Genomic DNA, 21,812 nt, shown 5'->3' on the forward strand with positions numbered 1-21,812 from the left:
TGTAAAGTGCATATTCTAAGCCCTCAAAATGTAAATACTTCAACAAATATCTTGAACTTCTTAAGACACCAAATGGTAAATGTAGACCTCTGAATGTATGGCTTTCAGATATTCAAAATACTAGACTGGGGCCAAGTAATGAGCTGTAAATGTATTCATTAATTAAGATATTTTTATTGTGGTGATCAGCATGTTTCAGCACACATCTGGGCAAAAAGCTGGAATCTGGTTTCTGAGTGCGCTTTGTGGCTTCTGCCGGAAACTATTAGCATCTTAAGTGGGTGGAACATTTTATTAATTATTAATACCAATCCAAATATTCATTATAGTCCAACACTACTTTTGCCTGCTGTGGCGGCTGAAACCTCTGGGGAAAGGGTGGGGGTGTGGGGGGCAAAGCACTGATTATTCCTGCCATTCTGTCTAACGATGATGATGTGATTATCGCCACACCCACTCATAGTACTTTATGGCTCGCGTGTTGTTTTCTTCAAAAGGCCAGTCATCAGAAAAGGCACGCTGAATGAATGTTTGCCAGCGTGGCAACTATTCAGATGGTAAACATGAAGATTTTCTGCAACAAATCTTGGGATCCATGGATTTATGATATATTATGACTCATGGTATACAACTGTAGACCACACAGCTTCACTGACGGCAACAAGTGGGATACAGATTACCTTATGATTTTAATGGCCAGTAAATCAAGAATGATTCTGCAGATTCTCCGCGCCAGTTGCCCAGCAACATGACATCAAACCCCTTTGTTAGACTGCATTAGGGTGGAAGGTCGGAAGATAGTCTGCCGTCCCCACCCCTGGAGTCTCACAGGCAGGACAGTTATACTGTATGTGGACGTGTTTTATGTGAAAGGATGTCTTTGGCTCGGGATCTCGCCACTGGTATGCATTGAGGAGCGCCGAATAAAAACATTCATACAGAGAAATCTGAGAATGCTACCCATAACAGCTCTGTAATTTTATTTTCTGTACGAAGATGGGGAGAAAATCCCATTAGATTAGAGAGTGGTGAGTTCCCTCCTACCTTCCCATTGTGCTAATAGACAGACACACAGACTCACAGACGAACAGACAACTGCACATGCACTCCCTTTTTGTCTCGGCTCCTAAATCACACACGTGCTAGTGGGAAAAAAAAAATTTGCCTTCCATTTTGTCTCCTCAGATATTACAATGATATGGTTACTGCAAAATGTAAATACATAAAATAAAAATAAATCCTGACAGTCAATGTAATATTCATTGTATGTTTACAAGTGTTACATTCACATCTGTGAACTAAAGTCCAATGCAGTGAAATTTAAAGTTACTTTTTTTTTATTTTATTTTCTTTTTTTTTTAATTGAAGCACATATGGAAAAAGAAATAAAAGTGTTCATTAGCAAGTGAGCTGCTTGTATTATTGGGCACGGCACTTTGATCAATAATGGTCTGTACAAACCACAATGGATATAGCCATTAGAATGCTATAGCAGTGTATCCCAGAGGGTCCATATTCCACTGTCTTCCTCTAATAGGTTTTTTAGATGCATTCTTTGGAAGTGCAACAACACATGCAGTATTTATTGCTCTTTTCTGAGTAGCATACAACATCTCAATTGTCTAACACTTATTAGTGTTACTTGACATCTAATTTATGTAATGTATGTTTATGTAATGATAAAATAAACAAAGAAGTCACTAGTATTTATACTTGCGTATTATTTAATATGTGTGTATTACTATAAAAAATAAAAATAAAAAAAGATAATAGCTCAAAACTGTGAGCACAATGGGGTGGTAGGCATTCCCCATTGCTGCACATACAGAAAGCTCGATAGCAACCTGATTTACTCTTCCATTGATGTGTGCTGTAGAGGGTAATGATTATGTGCCAGAGTTAGTGCTAAACAGTATCTGACAAGGCATGGAAAGGTCTCTCATGGAACAGTTGCACCCGTGGCTGCCCCTGACATGGACACTGTAGACATCATACCTCACAGTCAATGCATGGTGTTGCATAACATTGGGTGACCAATTACTATCGGCTGGATAGAAATATGTTTCCACTGCCCACAGTAAACTGTAAAGATGTGACAATGACTGAGAACTTACTGTTTTGTTAAGGCAATATAACTTAGAAATAAACTATTGCACAACAATGACAAAAAGATATTATGTTGATTGTATCTTTAAAATTCTTTTGACAACTGGTGATAAATTGTGCAGCAAACAGAGGGCAAGCTCGTCAAAAAGCCAGCCACATCAATCCAGCCCACGTGAGTCCAAGCCGCTGGGCTCACATCATTTCCATATATTCAAAGTATGCTAAACTTATTTTAACCTTTGACATGATTTTTTTTTCTTCTCCTTGCTTCAGCTGTACTAGGGATAGGGTGATGGGTATTGATTAGTTGGAAGAAAATTAAGAATCCATATTTAAATGTCACAGATGTGCTATGTTTTGAACACAAAGTCCTCACGTTTATTTTATTAATATTATTGCTTATTTAATTTTACATGTTATTGTTATCATTTTTAATTGTACTCTATTTTACTTCATTATTAGGATTATTGGGCGACTATTCTTGTTATTAGGTGGAAGCAGTATTAAGCGAGGCAGAATGCTATTAAATTGTATTAAAAGGATGATTGCGCCGCCTACAGGTAAAAACCGAGACTCAATCGTAAAGGCTGCGTCAAGTGACGCTGTGTTTCCCTGAGTTTAGATTGTCAGGCATCAAACCAGACTGAGTAATAAAATATACTTTTGCCAGTCATCTCCTAGCCGACTTAAACAAGCATACATTGTGAAGATGTTAAAAATTATATCAACTATGTTTTAATTTTACATTACTGCTAAAAGACGAATAACATAGAAGTCCGGAGGGGAGGTCTGACCTGAAAGTCAAAACTTAGGGAAAAAAATGCTCCCAGCAACTCGGTTCCTAAGTTACCAGGCAACGCTATGAGTTGATCCAAGATGGCGAAAACACTGCGAAAAACATAATAAAATCGCCCTTTTCCATGATTACTGTATAGACAGCGAAATATCGACAGTGTCTTTTAATTCAGGACAGCTTGCACAAAGCGTTTCAGCCAAAATGGAGGACGAAGAGACCGCGTTGGTAAGCGAGCATGGTTAATAACAGAGGCTCCAGGCGACGGCGAAGGATACAGAGACACGAAAATAATGCAAAGAAGCATGCTAGTTAGCTCTAAATAGAGAGAACTAGTTGTTTTAGAGCCCCTGAAACGCTTAGCTAACAGTAATAGTAATTGCCGGCTGTCCTTGTTGACGTTAAGCTAACTGGCTAACTTATATTGTGACTCTAAACGTCTCTTTTAAATAATGTGTCCGTATTGCGTTGCCTCTGTGCGCTAATTTAATAAACCGCCTCTAAATGCATGATAATGTTTTCTTGCAGGCTTTGATTAAGTACTATTGCTATGAAAAGTACTTCAGTCACGCTGTGACCGCCGCAGCCACTGCTCTTAGGAAATTCAGCAATGATCCCATCTACAGTTTCTTCCACGCATACGCAACACTTATGCAAGGTGAGCTGAACAGCATCAAATGCAATGCAATTTTCTTTTAAGACAAGTGTCATCCACTTCTGTTCTTATTTTATTTCAGATCAAGTCCAAGAAGCCACTGTAGAATTTGACACACTAAGAGATAATCGTGATTTGTCTCTGTGCACATTAATGGCCCTTGTCTATGCAGAGAAAAAGAAAACAAACCCAGGTAAAGCCATCAGACTCCTTATATCCACGCCACGTGTCCCTGACTCTTTTAATGGCCGTGACACACATCTTCTAGCAATATTTCTTTCTATTCGCAGACAGAGAAATTATTCAAGAACTTGATTCAAAGGTCAAGGAGGATCGTAAAAGTGCACCTCCCAAGAGTCTGTATCATGCTGGCACTTTTCTCTGGCTATTGGGCCGAAATGATAAGGCAAGGGAGTACACAGAGAGGATGATCAAACTCTCCAATGGCTCTAGAGAGGTGAGATTAGTGTTTTTGTCACGTGATTGAAAAAAGCACATCAGTGATATTTGTATGAAAAGTCTTGAAGCGCATGGAATGATAAGGGTGATATTTTTAGGGGATCATCCTAAAGGCCTGGATAGATGTGACATCGGGCAAAGACGCACACGCCAGGAAGGCTGGAAAATACTTTGATGAGGGACTAAAAGAAAGAGCAGATGTTTTCGCCCTGATGGGAAAGGTAACATGGGAATTACAGCTCTGTATAGAATGGGTCTTCCTCAGCCACAGCTGCGGATGCTATGATGCTGCCATTTTTCACATTTTCTACAGACCTTACCGTTATTAATCTCTTGTGGTGATAGAGTATTAGTTAAAATATTGTATTTTGGATATTTCATTCTTGGTGATAGCAGTTTGCTTTTATTAAAATCTTCACGAGACATACGCTGTCAGTGACGTTTTATTTGTTCCAGGCACAATACTATGAGTATCGACAGAACTACTCTGGAGCGTTGGAGATGGTTAACCAAGTCATTGTGAGTTTCCCTGGGTTCATACCGGCCCTTATCAAGAAAATGAAACTGTTGCTGACCCTTCAGGACTGGGAGCAAACCATTGATGCAGCACACAGGTAATTTCTATTTCTCTCTATACAATGCTATTTGAGTCCACTTCCTCGGGTTCAATAACTCTTAAGGGGTGGTAACAATGTTTCTGTGATCTCAAGGTTTAAAACTATTTTTAATCACCACCAATACAAATAGCCTAGCATTCAAGTGCAAATGAAACACCATCGTGATGCCTAAAAACCAGTGCATACTGACTAAGCAATTGTTTGTGCTAGCCCTTCTGGGCCCCAGCCAGCCCGACAACATAAACAGGCCTTTGAGCCAAAGTGCTGCGGTCACATACAATTCCTAGGAGTTGCATGAACAGGAGGAAGAGCGTTTACTTGGCTTGCAAGTTCAAAACCTCTGTGGTGCCATCACTGTGATGTTGGGAAGTGGGAGGGTGCATGCCGTACATGTATTCCTTACATCCTTCGGCTGCCTTCTGAGTTCCTTTTAGTTTTAATTTTATTTGTCTGGCAGCTCAACACACTGCTCTGGCAGTATCGGATATTCTGTTAGTATCAGTATAAGAAATCCAAGTTGATTAAGTGTAGGAGATGGACTTTGTTTCACAGCTCCTTGTGTCATGTTTCAGGCTTTTACAGAAAGATAAAAATAACCTGGAGGCTCTACGGATGTTAGCGCTACATTCTTTATGTAGAGAAGGCGATGTTACTGAGGTAAAGTGTGCACATTTTCACATGCTCATACTTAGAATTCCTAAGAGTTCTAAAAAATAAGCACAAATAATGTAATAATTACATTCATGATGGAGCTGTAGCAATGTGCTCATCAGTTATGTTTTTCAATTTCCTTATGCAGTCAGTAAAACAGCTGTCGAACCTCACCAGCAGTTTGGATATTCTGGAGCCACACAACCCTGAACTTTACTACAGAATGTCTCTAGCATTCACTCGGGTTGTAAGACAATTTCCAGTTTTCTTTCTAAATTCTTAACATTGATCCTTTTTTAATTCGGAAGAGGTTTTTGACTTGTGCAGAATTACGGTGTTTCATGCTTTTCTTTTCTTACAGTGTGCACGGAATGTGAAAGTAATTGAGCAGACATTCAGGATGGTGGAAAGAGCCTTTTCTTTGGCATCAGGAGACTCAGATCTAGCCACAGAGTTAGGCTACCAGATGACGCTTCAGGGCAGAATCAAAGAAGCTATGAAGTGGTACAAGACCGCCATTACCAACAGGGATCAGACTAGTGTTTCAGCTTTGACTGGTAACATGTTTCAAATGAGTATTTTTGGGTCTATACATATTTGTTCAAGAAACCTTCAGACGTAATATTTTTTCGCCAATGCAGGTATAATCCGATGTCAGCTCATAGAGGGACATCTTGAAGATGCAGAACAACAGTTGGAGTTTCTGACAGAGATCCAGCAATCTATTGGGAAATCAGGGGTAACATCTTTTAATAGGAATATATTAGAGGAGAAGGCTTATCATATTCTATCATTAAGCGAAAGCTTCTGCTCATGTATGTCTCTAGTATTCTCATTCATTTGCACATTTAGATTTTTTTGTTTTCTCTTAATAGGAGCTACTGTTCCTTCGCGCTGTGCTGGGAGCGAAAAAGCACCGGTCCCAAGAAGAAGTGACCAACTTGCTGAACGACGCTGTGGACACACACTTCTCCTCGCTGCAGGGTCTGCCTCTGGGCGTGGAGTACCTAGAGAAGCTGAATCCTGACTTCCTGTTGGAGATTGTCAAAGAGTATCTTGCACTGTGTCCTGCTAAGGTATAACAAGAGGACGGGGTGTGTGTTTGTTCTTCAGATGTCTTTGTAAACTCTGGGCGGGGCAGTAGAACCTCAGTCAGTTATGTATTTATTTTTCTACTATTGACAGTGTTTTATATTTTACTAATATCTTGATATTAGGGACATGTGTACTTCATCTTCTCATCATATCGACCCTATTACATAACACTTGCACTCTGCTTGTTTTAGCCTCCTGCCCAGGGTCAGCCTCCTGCTCCTCAGCTCCAGCACTGCGCCACATTGTTGGACACTGTGGTCAAGATTGTGCCAGGTCTCCTTCAAGCTGTCTTCCTGCTGGCCAAAGTCAGATATCAGTCCGGTGAGTACTGAGAGCTATATATTACATATTAAATAAGCACATCCATTTTAACGACTTTACTTTTATGTTCATTCAGGTGACATTGATGCTGCTCAGAGCAGTTTGAACCACTGCCTGGAACAGTGTCCTTCTCACGCAGACGCACATCTGCTAATGGCGCAGATCCATCTGTTGCAGGGTAATGTGACGTTGTGTTCCCAGTCTCTCGAACTCTGCCTCAGCCATAACTTTGAGGTAAAAACACCATCAACGTAACACAAACATAAGATTTTATGCTCTCTCATTGGGGAAGTGTGGCAAAATGAGAAGGCTGCTCTGTATCAGTAACATTGCGTACTAGTTATATTAGTTGTTGAGATATAGCAGAAGATGTGGGTAAACAAAGTTCTATCCAGTAAATATACTCCATAGAAGATTACGTAGAGGGGTTGGGCACATTTCAAGCTGCAGTGGTTTAAGACTAAATGCAGTAGAGAATCAGTGTCAGTTTCTTCAGTGAGAGTTCAGCTGAGTTACACTGACATCCTGTGGCGAATGTTATTTAATCACTTGAATTAAGGACTCTGTCAGAGGCATGTCCACTGGGGGACTTTGTCCAAACCGATCATTTGTTGTCTGTTCCAGATTCGAGACCATCCACTGTATCACCTGATCAATGCTCAGGCTAAAAAGAAAACGGGCGAGCTCGTGGAGGCCATTCAGACTTTGCAGATGGCCATGAGTCTTCCAGGTGTCCGCAGAGCTGGATCGTCATCCAAGTCTAAGAACAAGAAGAGTGAACTGAGCTCTGCTGACTGTGTCTCTTTGTTCTTGGAATTAGCTGAGGCCCTGTGGCTCAACGGAGAGCAGGTAACACAGTGAGACTTGACGTAACAAGGCTATAATATGATACCTTTGAGGTTACACACTAACCTCTGTATCCAACCAGGAGAAGTATAAACTTATAAATTGATTTAATATTTCAGCACGAGGCAGCAAAGGTGATGCAGGATGCCATCAATGAATTCTCTGGAACGCCCGAGGAGCTGCGAGTCACTATTGCTAACGCGGACCTGGCCCTGCTGCGCGGAGATACCGAGCTGGCACTGAATATGCTCAGAAACATTACTCCAGAGCAGCCCTATTACATCCAAGCCAAGGAGAAAATGGCAGACATATATCTGAACCACAGAAAAGAGAAACGTCTGTACGCAAGCTGTTACAGGTGAGCGGTAAATGTGGACTTAAATGAACAAAAAAAGCATTCTGAAATCAACGATAGTAGCCGAAAATCTGAATTCGTTCTGAAACCTGATGCACTGCAAATGTTTATCTGAACAGAAATGTCTGAAAGTTGTTAAATACATAACGCGAAAATATCCTGCCATAGTGCACCCACATGTTTTGCAGTTAAATCTGCAGCAGAACTTAGGAGACCACAAGCTCGAAATAAATTAAATAAATGCTTAACTGAAGCCATTCACGAGGAAATGTACTCCAGTTGCCTCGAGTCTTCCTCTGGTCTCTGATGCTACTTCTCATTGACAGCTTGGTAAAGTATGACTGAACCACAGACTAGCAGAGGCATATGTCTGCATAATGAAGTACGCCATATGTGATCTGATAGTTCTGTCTTTTCTGCAGGGAAATGGTGGAGAAGCTGCCCAGCACTCACACATATCTCTTGCTCGGCGATGCCTACATGAACATTCAAGAAGTAGGTGGAACGTGTGATTCAGCTGTGACATATTTCCTTTTTCCGATTTGTTTATTTACCAAATCACCTTTTTTCCCTAGAAATGTCATTAAAATCCGTTAGAAAATTGCTAAACTAAAGGTATAATGAAAACACACCATGCAATCACTGAGTTTTATTATGCTTCCTCATTCCTGTTTTTTCCATTCATGTAAAAGGATCCTTGAAGTTTATCAGATATTTTTTTGATGTTCTGTATTGAAGGCCTGCACCAACTCTTATCTTGATTGGTGTGTTAAAGGAACACAGGGCATCCTTGCACTCCCCACTTTGCTGCAGAGAGCAGCATGGTAAAACATAGTGGATGCAGTTTGTATGAATCATGGAAAATCCAGAAAACAATACTTTGATTGACAGAGCAAAAGAACTTGAATGTGGAATTTGAAAAAGGACCAACGTTGAGCATTACACTGTTACAGCTGCACAATGACCTTGGTTTTTCTAATCCAAAAGCAAATGTCTCAGAGAAGGTTCCTCAGCACTCTCACTCAACATTAAGTACGGAAATGTACTTCCTCTCTTCATGGACTTATAAATTATATTTAAATAATTTAGCATTTTAAAACCTTCACGGTAGTTCACAAGGGATCACTAGCAGCACAGGAAGTGATTATTTAGTCGTCTCATCTCTCTACTTGGGGAGGAAATATCTGCTGGACCTGCAATTTTGAAACACTGGTTAACAGGGGCAGGGTATATTCAGGTTACTGTAAGTTTCATCTTACAGTTTTTGGTAATTGTTGACAGTAGAAAAGGACATATTGTGGGGGTTGGTCTCAGATAAATCATTAAAGCAAAGACAAGCAAATAGTGCAACCTACATGACTTTATAGACGGCAGCTGAGTTCTCCGGAGGTGGGTCATGTTGACACATACTTTGGTTGTGATGAGGCGAGATAGGTAAAACACTTTATCTTCACTCAGTCTCCCCAACAGATCTTACGTTTTAAAGCATGCAGCAGACGCCATCCTGTTTACCACATATCCACAACTATTTATAATATTTACAAAAACTTGAAACAAACTGTGACACCACATTTTGTCATGTGTGTTTATCCTCAGCCAGAAAAAGCCATTGAGGTTTATGAGCAAGCTCTGAAGAAAAACCCCAAAGATGGTGCATTAGCCAGCAAGATTGGGAAAGCTCTGGTCAAGACTCATAATTACGTCAAGGTTCGTATCGTGCTCTTATTTAAAGACAAAGCACGGTTCCCACGCAGGGAAGCTTGTGTTCATCCAACGTTGCTGTCACACAGGCAATAAATTACTATGAAGCAGCCCTGAAGACAGAGCAGCAGGGCTTCCTGCGCTATGACCTGGCCGAGCTCCTGATGAAGATGAAGCAATATGAGCGCTGTGAGAGAGTCCTTCATGAAGCGCTGGCTCATGAGTCAGGTACTGAAAATGTCTCGATATTTCATACACGGAGAGCGCCTGACGCAAGCTCCACAATAAACAGGAATTCTATTCCTAGAAACAGTTTGCATGCTGACACAAGCACTGCTTCTGTAACAACTCGATGCAAATTAAATATTTGCAAATGCTAATCGTGGTAATACAACATAGCGCAGATCTGTGGACCAAAATTAAATCATATCTCTGCTATGTCTGTGAGAGAGATGCTCACTGATTGTTGTTGATTGTGTTGTGCCATGTTTTTTACGTTTTTTCTATCCAGTGAATGAACTGCCAGCGCTCTCAGATGATTGCCGTTATCTTGTGCTGTTGGCAAAGATCCAAAATAAAGTTGACAAAAATGAGGAAGCTTTGCTTTCCCTACAGAGAGTAAGTTGCCTGAGTTGTTTCACTTTTCATCAACGTGTGTTTACATTTTTTTTGTCCAAAATGTTTTTTTCTGAACACTTAGTTGTGTTTTGGCCTTCGGGACATATAAAGCATCTATCTATCTATGTAAAACAGACATGTGCTAACATGAAATCAGTCTTCTTCTGCACTTATTTATAGAAATGAGGATGATCTATGCTATTTGTGTAATTTGTATTTGCTTGTTTGTAGGCGCGAGATGTACAGGCCAAGGTGCTGAAGCGGGTGCAGTTGGAGCAGCCTGACGCTGTCCCCATGCAGAGGCAACTTGCCGCTGAGATCTGCGCTGAGATAGCCAAACACTACACAAGTCAGAGGGGCTATGAGAGAGCAGTCAAATTCTACAAAGAAGCTCTTGTGTATTGTGAGACAGATCGCAAGGTCGGTGCAGCCGAATCAAAAACGTTCTGTGTACTTACTGCAGCTGCAGTTAACAAGCATTGGTGTCTTTTTGAGTCTGATCCCTGTGTTTGCAAAATGTTTTGGTCTCAGCTGATGATAGTTTGATTTAAGTAGAAGGTCTGATTTATCTGCTATCTACATCATTGTACCAAGAATGCTGTCTTATCATCTTCAGTCAAAGGAATTCCCTCCTTGTTCTTAGGTGATGCTGGAGCTGGCACGGTTGTATCTGACCTTAGACGAGGCCGACGCATGCCAGGAGCAATGCAGTGTGATTTTGAAGAATGACCAGTTTAATGAAGACGCAACTCTGGTTTGTTTATTAATTCTGCTCCCACAATTCTCACCGTGACCTTTTTGTGATTTAAACAAATAACTCATTTCTCAAACTTGTTTATCCTCAGATGATGGCGGACATTATGTTTAGGAAGCACGACTATAAACAGGCAGTTTTCCATTTTCAGCAACTCCTGGAGCGCAAGCCAGGTGCTTGTCTTGGCCACATTTCTCCATTTTTAATCGTGAATGTAATTGAAGATATGATATTCTTTGAACGGATAATGATTTACACCTTTTATGTTCAGACAACTACCCAACTCTATCTCGTCTTATTGACTTGCTGAGGAGGGCAGGGGAGTTGGATGAGGTCCCAAAATTTCTTGACATGGCAGAAAAAAATTCTTCTAGAACTAAATTTGATCCTGGGTTTAACTACTGCAAAGGGCTTTATCTTTGGTGAGTTTAACGAGCTTCCCACCAACATTTAAGGGACAGTTGTTTCAGGATTATTGACTAACGTTGTGTTTCCCGCTCAGGTACACGGGAGAACCTAACGAGGCTCTTCGACACTTTAACAAGGCACGGAAAGACAACGACTGGGGCCAGAACGCAGTGTATAACATGATAGAAATCTACCTAAACCCAGACAACGACATAATAGGAGGAGAAGCGTTTGAGACTTTAGATGGGGAAATTGGGTGAGCGGACTTTACGTTCTCCACTTGAAAAGTGTCACTTCTCACGGTCTTGCCTGTAACGCTTTAACGCTATCACGCTTCAGGAACTCCACAGAGAAGCAGGAGTCAGAGCAGCTTGCTGTGCGAACAGCCGAGAAGCTGCTTAAGGAGTTAAAGCCGCAAACAGCAGGCGGACACATACAGCTTCGCATCCTGGAGAACTACTGCTTTCTGGCGACCAAACAGAAGGCCAATGTAGAGAAAGCCCTCACTGTTTTCACAGAGATTGCAAACAATGAGGTAAGTAAACTCCAGATGGTGCACACAAGTTACATCACTCTTGTGCAAATATGACCACACTGAGAGCTGTGCATTACTTCTCTCCCCCTTAATATCAGGAATACCATTTGGTTCTGAAAGGCACATTTCACTGTACTAGGTTGAAATTGAATATATTAAGATCAGCGTATATCATCGCTCATAGTTGAGCTTTGTGCATGTATGGTTTCGGTGGACACAAATGAAATGGTAAAGTGATATTGTCAGATTCTTCCTTTGGTTCAATCAATTCAGAAAGACCACGTGCCAGCACTTTTGGCCATGGCAACAGCTTACATGATGCTAAAGCAAACTCCTCGAGCCCGGAACCAGCTCAAGCGCATAGCTAAGATGAACTGGAGCATCATTGACGCCGATGAGTTTGAGAAGAGCTGGCTGCTACTGGCAGACATCTACATCCACTCGGGGAAGTACGACATGGCCGTTGAGCTGTTGGAGAGATGCCTCAATCACAATAAGGTCAACCAGAAAATATTTTTGTGGTTGAAATATAAATCCAAAACAGTTCAGTATATTCACACATACACATATTTTCTTTATACCATGCAAGAAGCTAACGGATTTTTGTTTTCTTTTTTTCCAGTCATGCTGTAAAGCTTACGAATATCGGGGCTACATAATGGAAAAGGAGCAGTCATTCCGTGATGCAGCACTCCACTATGAAATGGCTTGGAAATATGGAAATCGGACTAACCCGACCATCGGTGCGTCAACCCAAAACACATGTTAATGCGTTTTTATAAGGACTGAAGAGAATTATTTACCTAAACTCTGCTTTTATCTCAGGATACAAGCTTGCTTTCAACTACTTAAAAGCGAAGAGGCATGTTGACGCCATAGATGTGTGTCATAAGGTGAGATGCCTGTGGATGTTTGTCTTTCACTATCTACGATATGACTGTATCCTGTTAACCCCCTCATTTTCGTCCTCAGGTTCTGGCTGCTCATCCAAATTATCCAAGAATAAGGAAGGACATCTTGGACAAAGCTCGTGCTGCTCTGAGGTCTTAGTTTTGGAACTGGGTTTTTGCCAAAGACAGACATACGAATTCTTCCGAAATGAAATGGGTTATTGTTGGGATTCTTCTGACAAGTTAAAAATGTGCAGTCATTTCTCTGATTTCTGGGGGAATCCCCTCAAACACATGGCTATGTACATTTTTTTTGAGCATATGAATAGTGGTTTCTGGCAATCCGCAGAGAAAACATTGAGGCACCTGCATAATTTTAAGTTTTTTTTTTTCTTTCCTCACAAAGCCAGACGCTACTAAACGCCTGTGAAGTTTCCTGCGAACGAAAAGGAGCTCTTGCAGAAGAATATTCAACATTTATGTATTACAAAGTGGAAATATCTTTCTTTTTCTTTTTTTTTTTTGTCTGGTTAAGTTTTCCTATTGTTAATTTAAGGTTAAAGCGTTGTTTTTGATGACTATTATAAATGTAGATACTCTCTTGAAAAATAAAGATATTTAGATACTATGATCTATGGTGATTATTCTACCCATTTTAAACCTCGTGGTTTATTTAAAAATACACCCTCCTGGTTGGATGCACGCACATTCTGAAAATGCAGTTTACAACATCGCTGTCCACACATACAAACAGGTAGAAGCGTGGCTGGAACTAAATGTAGGACACAGTAAGCATTTTAATGGACACAGTAAAGTGGATGCCTGCCGTGGTGTAACACTCAGTCGCTACAGATGGAGTCACTGTGCGAGTCAAAGGCAGAGAGACTTCAAACTGGGCACCAGAGCAGGATCCCTGCGGGTAAAGAGTCCACGTCTTTGATCCATGAACGCATCCAACTCTTCATGAGCACCATCCGTTGTTGGAAACCCGGGACATTTCAAGGATTAGACGATCTGCGGAGCGCGGCGGTGGTGAGCGTCAGCTTTTACAACTTTTTTTTTTATTTTCACTGGAAACGAAAGCTCAAATTAATTTTTCGCTTGCTCGCAGGAAGGGACGCGTAACGTTTCCAAATTGGACCATGTGCGTTTTTCACTTAAGTGTTCGTAGGTTTAGGTGCAAGATGTGTTTTTTCCCCTTCGGAGACCTGATTGGATGTGGTGGGGTATGTCGCGTTCCTGCTTTATTTGTAACCCAGCAACTGTCCCAGTGAATGACCAGTTGAACAAATCCTATTAATGACACCATTATTGGCTGAGCAACTCCTGAGAGAACACTCTCCCACAGCCCACAAGGCGAACTAACCGCAGAACCTGTTTATGAAGAGTTTAATTCCGAAGAGATTAATCTATTTGTCTGTTTATTGGTTAATTTTACTTTTTTAAATGTTCTCAAACTGAGCTGGTACCATGTCTTAATCGTAATGGCCGCTTTTTCTCATTCATATTTCAGGTATGGCTTTTGACTGTGGATGTGTAATTTTGACGCGCAGGAGTCCCCTCCTAACTCCCTTCTGCGCAAGCGCACCAGTGCGTCACCGTCCTCTACCTGTGAGGAGCACACCTGGATCCAACGAGACGGAAGTTTAGTGCGGTCTGAACACCGAGCAAATCTTTTTAGTATTATTATCCTTTATTTTAGTAGTTTTTCCCCTCCGCAAAAAGTTGATTTTGGAGTTCAAGCAACCGGCAGACGGTATCCAATTGAAGCAGGATGCCAGTCGTTGAATTCAGAGGACTTTGCCAACCTTAACCTGTAGTTCAGCGACTCATGGTACGTGGACTTTTCTCTGGAGGAATCCGGGATCGAGGTTGTCTGCTGATTTCAGAAGGCGATTTGAAATATGTGATTTGAAGATTGCAGCAGAGGGCTTTGAGATTCTGTAGGAACTGCCACACACTTTTATTTTAAATACCTAAGGAAATTAACTTTGTCAAATTTTAGAATGTTGTGACATAGAGAGCAATAACAGAGTTCCTTGTGTTTCTCAAGTGTCTTAAATTTTATAATCACAGCAATATTTGTAGTTAAACATCATTTTTTTTCTTTTTTTTTTTTTTTTGCAGCTGAGCCTCAGTGCCAAGTCTGCCTTCTCTCCATTCAAGAAGAATGACAGTTCTTCGCAGAGTGCTCCGAAGGCGATTGCACCCACTTAAACTGGTGATAGTTGCCCTAGTCTTTGTCACGTTTGTGTTCTTGATACAATGGGAAGTGGGAAGCCAGAGCGAACCGGAGGACCCGTGGCTAAAGGAGATGGCGGTGAAGCGGGATACCATGCTGGATATGGTGATGGGAGCTGTCAATAACTTAAGAGATGTGATGCCAAAGATGCAGATCAGAGCCCCCATACGTCAGCAGGACAAAGCGGACGGCGCGGCCTGTCTGCCAGGTCACTATACCGCTGCTGAGCTCAGGCCGGCTCTGGAGAGGCCGCCCCAGAACCCCCTGGCTCCTGGAGCTGCTGGGAAACCTTTCAACACAGACTCACTGAGCCCCGAAGAGCAGAAAGAGAAGGAGAGGGGTGAAGAGAAACACTGCTTTAACTTATATGCAAGTGACCGCATCTCCTTAAGCAGAGACCTGGGTGCAGACACAAGACCGCCAGAGTATGTACAGCCTCTATACTTCTGATCGACTTGGTTTTGATTTAAAAAATATATATGTAATTGCACCACCTAGTGGATGCCAATGCAGCTTTAGTGCTGTAAACAGTGCTGCATGAATTGATGTCTTGGCCTAAAACATAAGTTGAAGTGCCACTCACGTATATTATTGTAATGTAGGTGAAGTGGTGTAACTCTGACCGTGTAACCCAAACAGATTTGTCATACTTGCCTTTTGAGACCAAGGAAAAGAAACCGCAGAGATGATTACTCTGACTGAGACTTTGTTTCAGCATGCCTGCCCAATTATTGTGGCCGTATTTGGGGAGAAGCACCGTTTTGTTTGGCAAATTGCAGTATGTCCAAGTGCACGGTCGTCCAAGTACATGTCAGTATATAGTGAGGACACAGCGCAGACATTATGCTTGTCCACGTACTGGGTGAAGAACAAAGTCTCTCCCACTCTAATATGGCAGGTATTTCAAAGGCCGCCACACATGCAGTGTCACAGCTGAAATGGACTCCCCACAGGGGAAAGCCTGCAGATGTAATAACTAGACTATTGTGCTGCTCAGGAACTAACCAGGATAGTCAGATCTTTGTGCTCTTTTTTTTCCCATCTTGATTCAGATGCATTGAGCAAACCTTCAAGCGGTGCCCCCCCTTGCCGACCACCAGCGTGATAATTGTGTTTCACAATGAGGCTTGGAGCACTCTGCTCAGAACGGTATACAGTGTCCTGCACACCTCCCCTGCTATTCTCCTCAAGGAGATCATCCTGGTGGACGACGCCAGCGTGGATGGTAAGACTCAATAGGGTCCTTGAGGACCGCCCTGCTCACTTTTGGGTTTGATTTCATGCAGCATGTTGGGTGGGCAGCTCTTTGTGAGCCATGAGACATGCAGAGAGGAGCTCCCTGCACCGTCTGTGGCCCATGAAGTGGGTTACAACAGGAAGTGAAGGGGCTGCTAGTGAATACTTTCCTAAGAGGAATTAGAAGTGGTTGTGCTTAGAGATGAGTCAGAGTTAACTCTTGTAAATAGATTAGAAGGAAGAAGGAGAGAAAATACTGGAGAGGGCGGTGGTTTATGGGAATAAAGTCCATCTGACTCTTAAAACTCTATGATTTGTTGGGAACTGGCCTCAATTAGAGCTCTGCTTTACGACTGGTCCCTTGAGCGCCAGTCCTGTGGAAGACAGAAGGGCAGCTTTGTCTTTTTCTTTTGTTTATGTGACACCTTGATTGCTAGCAAAAGCAGACTGTCACTGTATCTCTGTCTAATGGCTATCCCACACTTTCAGATGTGCTGAAGGATGAGCTGGATGAGTATCTGAAGCAGCTGAACATTGTGCGCGTGGTCCGCCAACGAGAGAGGAAAGGCCTCATAACTGCTCGGCTGCTGGGTGCCTCCGTAGCCACTGGTGACACGCTCACCTTTCTGGATGCCCATTGTTAGTGAGCGGCGCCGATGCTACCATATTTGCTCTTCTGAAAGCTAAGGCGCGCTGGCGCCTGTCGTTGAGAAACGAGCTGTGATGCAGTGTCTTACGTGCATGTATTAACAGGTGAATGCTTTAACGGATGGCTGGAGCCTTTGCTGGCGAGGATAGCTGAGAACTACACTGCAGTAGTGAGCCCTGACATAACCACTATCGACCTCAATACGTTTGAGTTTATGAAACCATCCCCATATGGCCAGAACCACAACCGGGGCAACTTTGACTGGGGTCTGTCTTTTGGCTGGGAGAGTCTACCGGACCAGGAAAAACGCAGGAGGAAGGATGAAACCTATCCTATTAAGTAAGCAAAACAGTCATGCATGAAGATGGAATATCAGCTAATTATGGCGTAAATCATTTAAAATCTGCAATGAAATTTGTCCTCAGGACTCCCACATTTGCTGGCGGGCTCTTCTCCATCTCAAAAGATTATTTCTACCATATTGGAAGCTACGATGAACAAATGGAAATCTGGGGTGGCGAGAATATTGAGATGTCATTTAGGGTGAGGCGCCATTTATCTTATCTTCACAATGGCAGTGTTCAAAATTGTTTCACGTCTAACTACGTGTCATTATCCTTCTGCTATTGCTCTCTCCCATTAACCCGCAGGTGTGGCAGTGCGGTGGACAGCTGGAGATCATCCCCTGCTCCATCGTTGGTCATGTTTTCCGAACGAAAAGCCCCCACACCTTTCCCAAGGGCACACAAGTTATTGCTCGCAACCAGGTGCGGCTGGCTGAGGTCTGGATGGATGACTACAAGGAGATCTTCTACCGCCGTAACCAGCAAGCTGCACAGATCTCAAAAGACGTATGTACACATCTGACTCTGATGTGCCTCTGAAATTGTTCTGTCAATTCATTATTACACAGGATGAGATGTTACAGTCCCTCGTGCCAAGACCCGAGGCAAAACACATTTAGAAGCCCAGTCCAACTGAAAAACCGATCAGCAGGCTAGCAGTCAGCTAGCAACTAGCAACCAACAAGAAGACACCTAACTAGCGTAGCCAACAGCAGTAGGTAAAAAGTGATGGGATGGGACAGCATGTTAACCAACACTTCTCCCCTCTGCAAAACACATTTATAAACCCAGTCCATCTAGAAAAAAAAAGGCTAAAATGTTAAATTCACTGATTCTGAATGAGCATCAGATTGCTCTTTAGCATTATTTTACTGTTGCAGCTGTTTTTAAGGCCGCTCATGACCCCCCCTTAATACATTAGAGTAAATCTAACTGCATGCAACAAGCAATAACTCTAATCATCTAATCATCCTTAACAGGATCCCAAGGGAAAAGCACCGTGTTACACTCACCAGGAGAAACATAACATTTTAGTATTGTAATTCTCAGTGCATGAACTGTGTGTAATTGGAACACATGCTTTGAAATGGGGAGGGAAATGATCAGCTATTAAAGCGCGAAAGCTGTTATCCGACAGAGGGAAAAGGGGGCTCAGAGGAAGTCGGCTCTGGTAAATGACACGGCCTCGCAGCATTTCTCAACATGTGGTCCCGTAGGTGCCATAAACATTTCCCTCTGGGCTATATCTCACAGAGAAGGCCAGACCTCTCCCGCTGGCTTCAAACAGACGCACTGTCATCGACGGTTTCACAGAGCCCACTGTAGTAGCTATCAGCATGCGCGAGCGTGAAGCGAATCCTCCTCATTCTAGTGAGGACCCTCATTATTTAAGAGCATGAGGTGCCTGCAAATCCTTTTAAATGTGCTGTTATGCTTCAGTTTGAAAGGAACAGCGATCAAATGCCTGTCTGCAACTAATTTAACAACGAGCCATTAGAGCACTGGGACACATTCACCGGCTTCAGAAATGTGGTGGTGATGATCAAAGCAGGGAGGAACTTTTTTTTCTTTTGAGTTTATTTTTATTTGTTTTATGTATCAGGCATGCCGATCAGGCACAACATTATGACCAACTTCCTAATATTGTGTAGGTCTCTCTTGTGCCTCCAAAACAGTTTTGCCTCATCAGAAAATTGACATGAGCCTTTTGAGCTTGTCCTGTGTTGTTAGTGGGGGCCTTTGGGTCCTGTGGGTTGAAAGGCGGGGTCTCTGTGGATCAGGCTTATTCAAGTGCATCCCACAGATGCTAAGTTTAGGGAATTTGGAGACCAGGTCAACACTTTGTGCTGTTCATGATGTTTCAGTTGTTCCTTAACTGTTTTTGCGTGTGTGTGTGTGCCTGTGTCAGGCTGTGTCCTGTTTGGATGGCTGTCAAGGAGTGTCATTGCTGTGGGGTGGGGTTGTCTGGTTCTAGTCTAGGTGGGTGGTACATGTCCACATGAATTCCAGCTCCAAATGTTTCCCAGCAGAACATTGTATTGTTACAAGATGATCAATGTCCTTTACTTACTCCAGTCAATGGTTTTAATGTTGTGGCTGATCGGTGTACATGTATATAGTAATTTCAATTTTAAGTTTGGGTGCACCATGCCAGTCTTGCCCATGCAGACTTGCTCAACCAGTTAAACACCAGCATACTACCATGGTTAGTTGTAAAGTACGCCCTAACGATTCTTGGTTTAACATTAGCAACGTGTTTTTATTGGTGTTACTCATAAAATTAGACTTGTTTTGAAAAGACCTCTTTTCTTACAGCCATAAAAGAGCATAAAAAAAAAAAAAAATGAAGGTTGAGCCAATTGTTTTGTAGCTGAGCCTTGCGAAATTGCCATGTGCTTTGAATAAGTAGAGAAAATGCTCTGCTTTCTTGTCTGTCACCGTCGTAACAGAGGACTTTTGGAGACATCTCCAAACGCATGGACCTCCGAGCACGGCTGCAGTGCAAGAGCTTCTCCTGGTATTTGACGAACATTTATCCAGAAGTCTTCATGCCCGATCTCAACCCACTGCGCTTTGGCTCAGTAAGATCACACACACCACCACCACCACCAGCTCTCCTCTTTCCAAACCTCACAGCTCCGTCTAGCCGCTGTGGGTTTCCACTTAGGATCTCCAGAGGGGCTTTCATTTTGTTTCCTCTCGCCGCTCTCTCCTTCCCGTCTCGTTTTCTGTAGGTGAAAAATATAGGCAAGGATTCGTGTCTGGACGCTGGTGAGAACAACGAGGGGGGGAAGCAGCTGATCATGTATCCGTGTCACGGTCTAGGAGGAAACCAGGTCAGTAAGGAAATGTACCTCCTCTCTCTTGTTGACAAAACAGACGTGAGTCACACTTTAACCGCATGCTTACATGTCTTCTGTGCTCCAGTATTTTGAGTACTCCACACATTACGAAATTAGACACAACATTCAAAAGGAGCTGTGTTTGCATGGGGCAGTGGCGGCGGTGAAGCTGGACGACTGCCAGTATAAAGGCAGGAACACGTTTGTCGGGGCAGAGCAAAAATGGGAACTGAAAGATGTGAGTTTGGCCTCAAAAATACGTACCAGGTGCATGCTTTATCTTTCACTTTTCTGTTGTAGTAATGGTTTGCTCTCCTCTTGATATAGAACCAATTATTCTACATCCCAGGATGGAACATGTGTCTGAGTGCTCGTCATGAGCATCCTTCTCTGGCACTCTGCAACCCCTCAGACAGATACCAGCACTGGGCCTTTGTCTGAATGAGCGAAATACCACTTTATAAATAGCTCCTCTGTGTGCCTCGGCATACTAGAACACAAGTATACGATACTGTATGCAGTCCAGATGTATGCAGATATCCTTTGTTTGTTTGTCTGTTTTTTTAGATTATTGATAACACTGAGTTATAATTTATTTTTTACATAGAGGGACTGAAGTTCTGCTGCTTTGGAAGAAACCATAGTTTGTGACTGCTGGAACTGAGCAGGGTAGTCTTGGGACAGTGAAGATGCATTGTCTTGACAAGTGCTTCGTTTGTGCTAGAGATGCTTTCACCACTCTTAAGTCTTCACAACCAAAACGTGCAGTATTGGCAATTTAAAGCCAACAAAGAATATTTTTTAGTGAGGAGATACTGTATATGAACAAAAAAATAGAGTAGTCTTCTACATTAAGCTAAAAAATCACACATAAAAAAAAAATCCTAATGTTGTGCACCAAAGAAAGGGCAATGAAGACCTAAAACAGACTTCCTTTTTTTGCCGGGAATGAATAACCTTTTATTTGCTACCACCCCAGTGCCTTCAATGCAATTTTGCTTTTCTTTCGATGCAGAACTTGGGCTTCTACAATACTGTGATTAAAAGGGTAGTAGATACACTTAAATTATTTCCTTAAGTATTTTTTTTTTAAAAGTCAGTCTTTTTCAAACTTTTTCAATATGAGGAGACATTGACAAGAAAGAATGACTGAATAGCATTTTTATTTTTTAATGATGAGGGAAAGCAAGTTGGGTCTTAAATCTGTATTATGTACAGATAGTCAAACACAGTTTGAGTTGTATTATTCTTAAAGTCTCTATGTAATTATTAGAAAAGGAAAAAAAATCTAAGCTGTGGTGATTTTAAAAGGGAACTTGAAATTATTGCCCCCAGGGAACTCAAATGCCTGAAACTCTCCTTCCACATCTGAGCAGGAGTCCACAGGTGAATTTCTGGTGCAGGCACTGGTGTTTAGATGGATGTGGAATACTGTTATTTACCTTGTCTCTGGGTGAAGAACAGGTCAAATGTGCTTGTTTTCCTTAAATGGAAATCGTAATGAGTGCCTTGGTGTAAAGATGTGTTATTTTGAGCTCAATAAATTCATTTGGGTATCATTGAGAGACACTTTTGTTTCATTTCCCCCTGCGGCCTGCAGAGGGCGCTTTGCACTCAGAAATTATGTAAAATGTTGACTAGTGTGCACACTTAAGTTTCAATACTCAGCACAGAACTGTGACCTGATGCGTGCA

General features: G+C 42.2%; 2 protein-coding genes across 3 annotated transcripts; both read left to right on the top strand.

Moving 5' to 3' along the window:
• Positions 1-2,963: 2,963 nt before the first annotated feature.
• ttc21b (tetratricopeptide repeat domain 21B) lies at positions 2,964-13,432 on the top strand. Its single transcript, XM_047600268.1, has 29 exons — positions 2,964-3,127; positions 3,428-3,557; positions 3,637-3,747; positions 3,845-4,011; positions 4,112-4,234; positions 4,470-4,627; positions 5,203-5,287; positions 5,430-5,528; positions 5,643-5,838; positions 5,923-6,020; positions 6,157-6,357; positions 6,568-6,697; positions 6,774-6,931; positions 7,322-7,546; positions 7,663-7,901; positions 8,321-8,393; positions 9,495-9,605; positions 9,689-9,827; positions 10,111-10,217; positions 10,449-10,637; positions 10,861-10,971; positions 11,063-11,144; positions 11,243-11,393; positions 11,474-11,635; positions 11,719-11,914; positions 12,188-12,412; positions 12,537-12,657; positions 12,740-12,807; positions 12,887-13,432. Exons 1-29 carry the CDS (start codon positions 3,104-3,106, stop codon positions 12,962-12,964), a joined length of 3,957 nt encoding a protein of 1,318 aa, XP_047456224.1. The 5' UTR covers positions 2,964-3,103; the 3' UTR covers positions 12,965-13,432.
• Positions 13,433-13,650: 218 nt separating this feature from the next.
• Positions 13,651-21,683, top strand: galnt3 (UDP-N-acetyl-alpha-D-galactosamine:polypeptide N-acetylgalactosaminyltransferase 3 (GalNAc-T3)). 2 transcript variants are annotated; one of them, XM_047600274.1, is made up of 12 exons: positions 13,651-13,836; positions 14,318-14,638; positions 14,932-15,471; positions 16,099-16,271; positions 16,772-16,921; positions 17,036-17,270; positions 17,357-17,474; positions 17,582-17,782; positions 19,726-19,857; positions 20,011-20,112; positions 20,204-20,356; positions 20,446-21,683. In XM_047600274.1, exons 3-12 carry the CDS (start codon positions 14,975-14,977, stop codon positions 20,557-20,559), a joined length of 1,875 nt encoding a protein of 624 aa, XP_047456230.1. In that variant the 5' UTR covers positions 13,651-13,836; positions 14,318-14,638; positions 14,932-14,974; the 3' UTR covers positions 20,560-21,683. The 2 variants fall into 2 exon arrangements, with proteins under 2 accessions (XP_047456230.1, XP_047456231.1); XM_047600275.1 differs by lacking the exon at positions 13,651-13,836 and adding an exon at positions 13,880-14,030.
• The last annotated feature ends 129 nt before the right edge of the window (positions 21,684-21,812 follow it).

Source organism: Mugil cephalus, chromosome 12 (assembly GCF_022458985.1).
Source record: "Mugil cephalus isolate CIBA_MC_2020 chromosome 12, CIBA_Mcephalus_1.1, whole genome shotgun sequence".
NCBI lineage: Eukaryota > Metazoa > Chordata > Actinopteri > Mugiliformes > Mugilidae > Mugil > Mugil cephalus.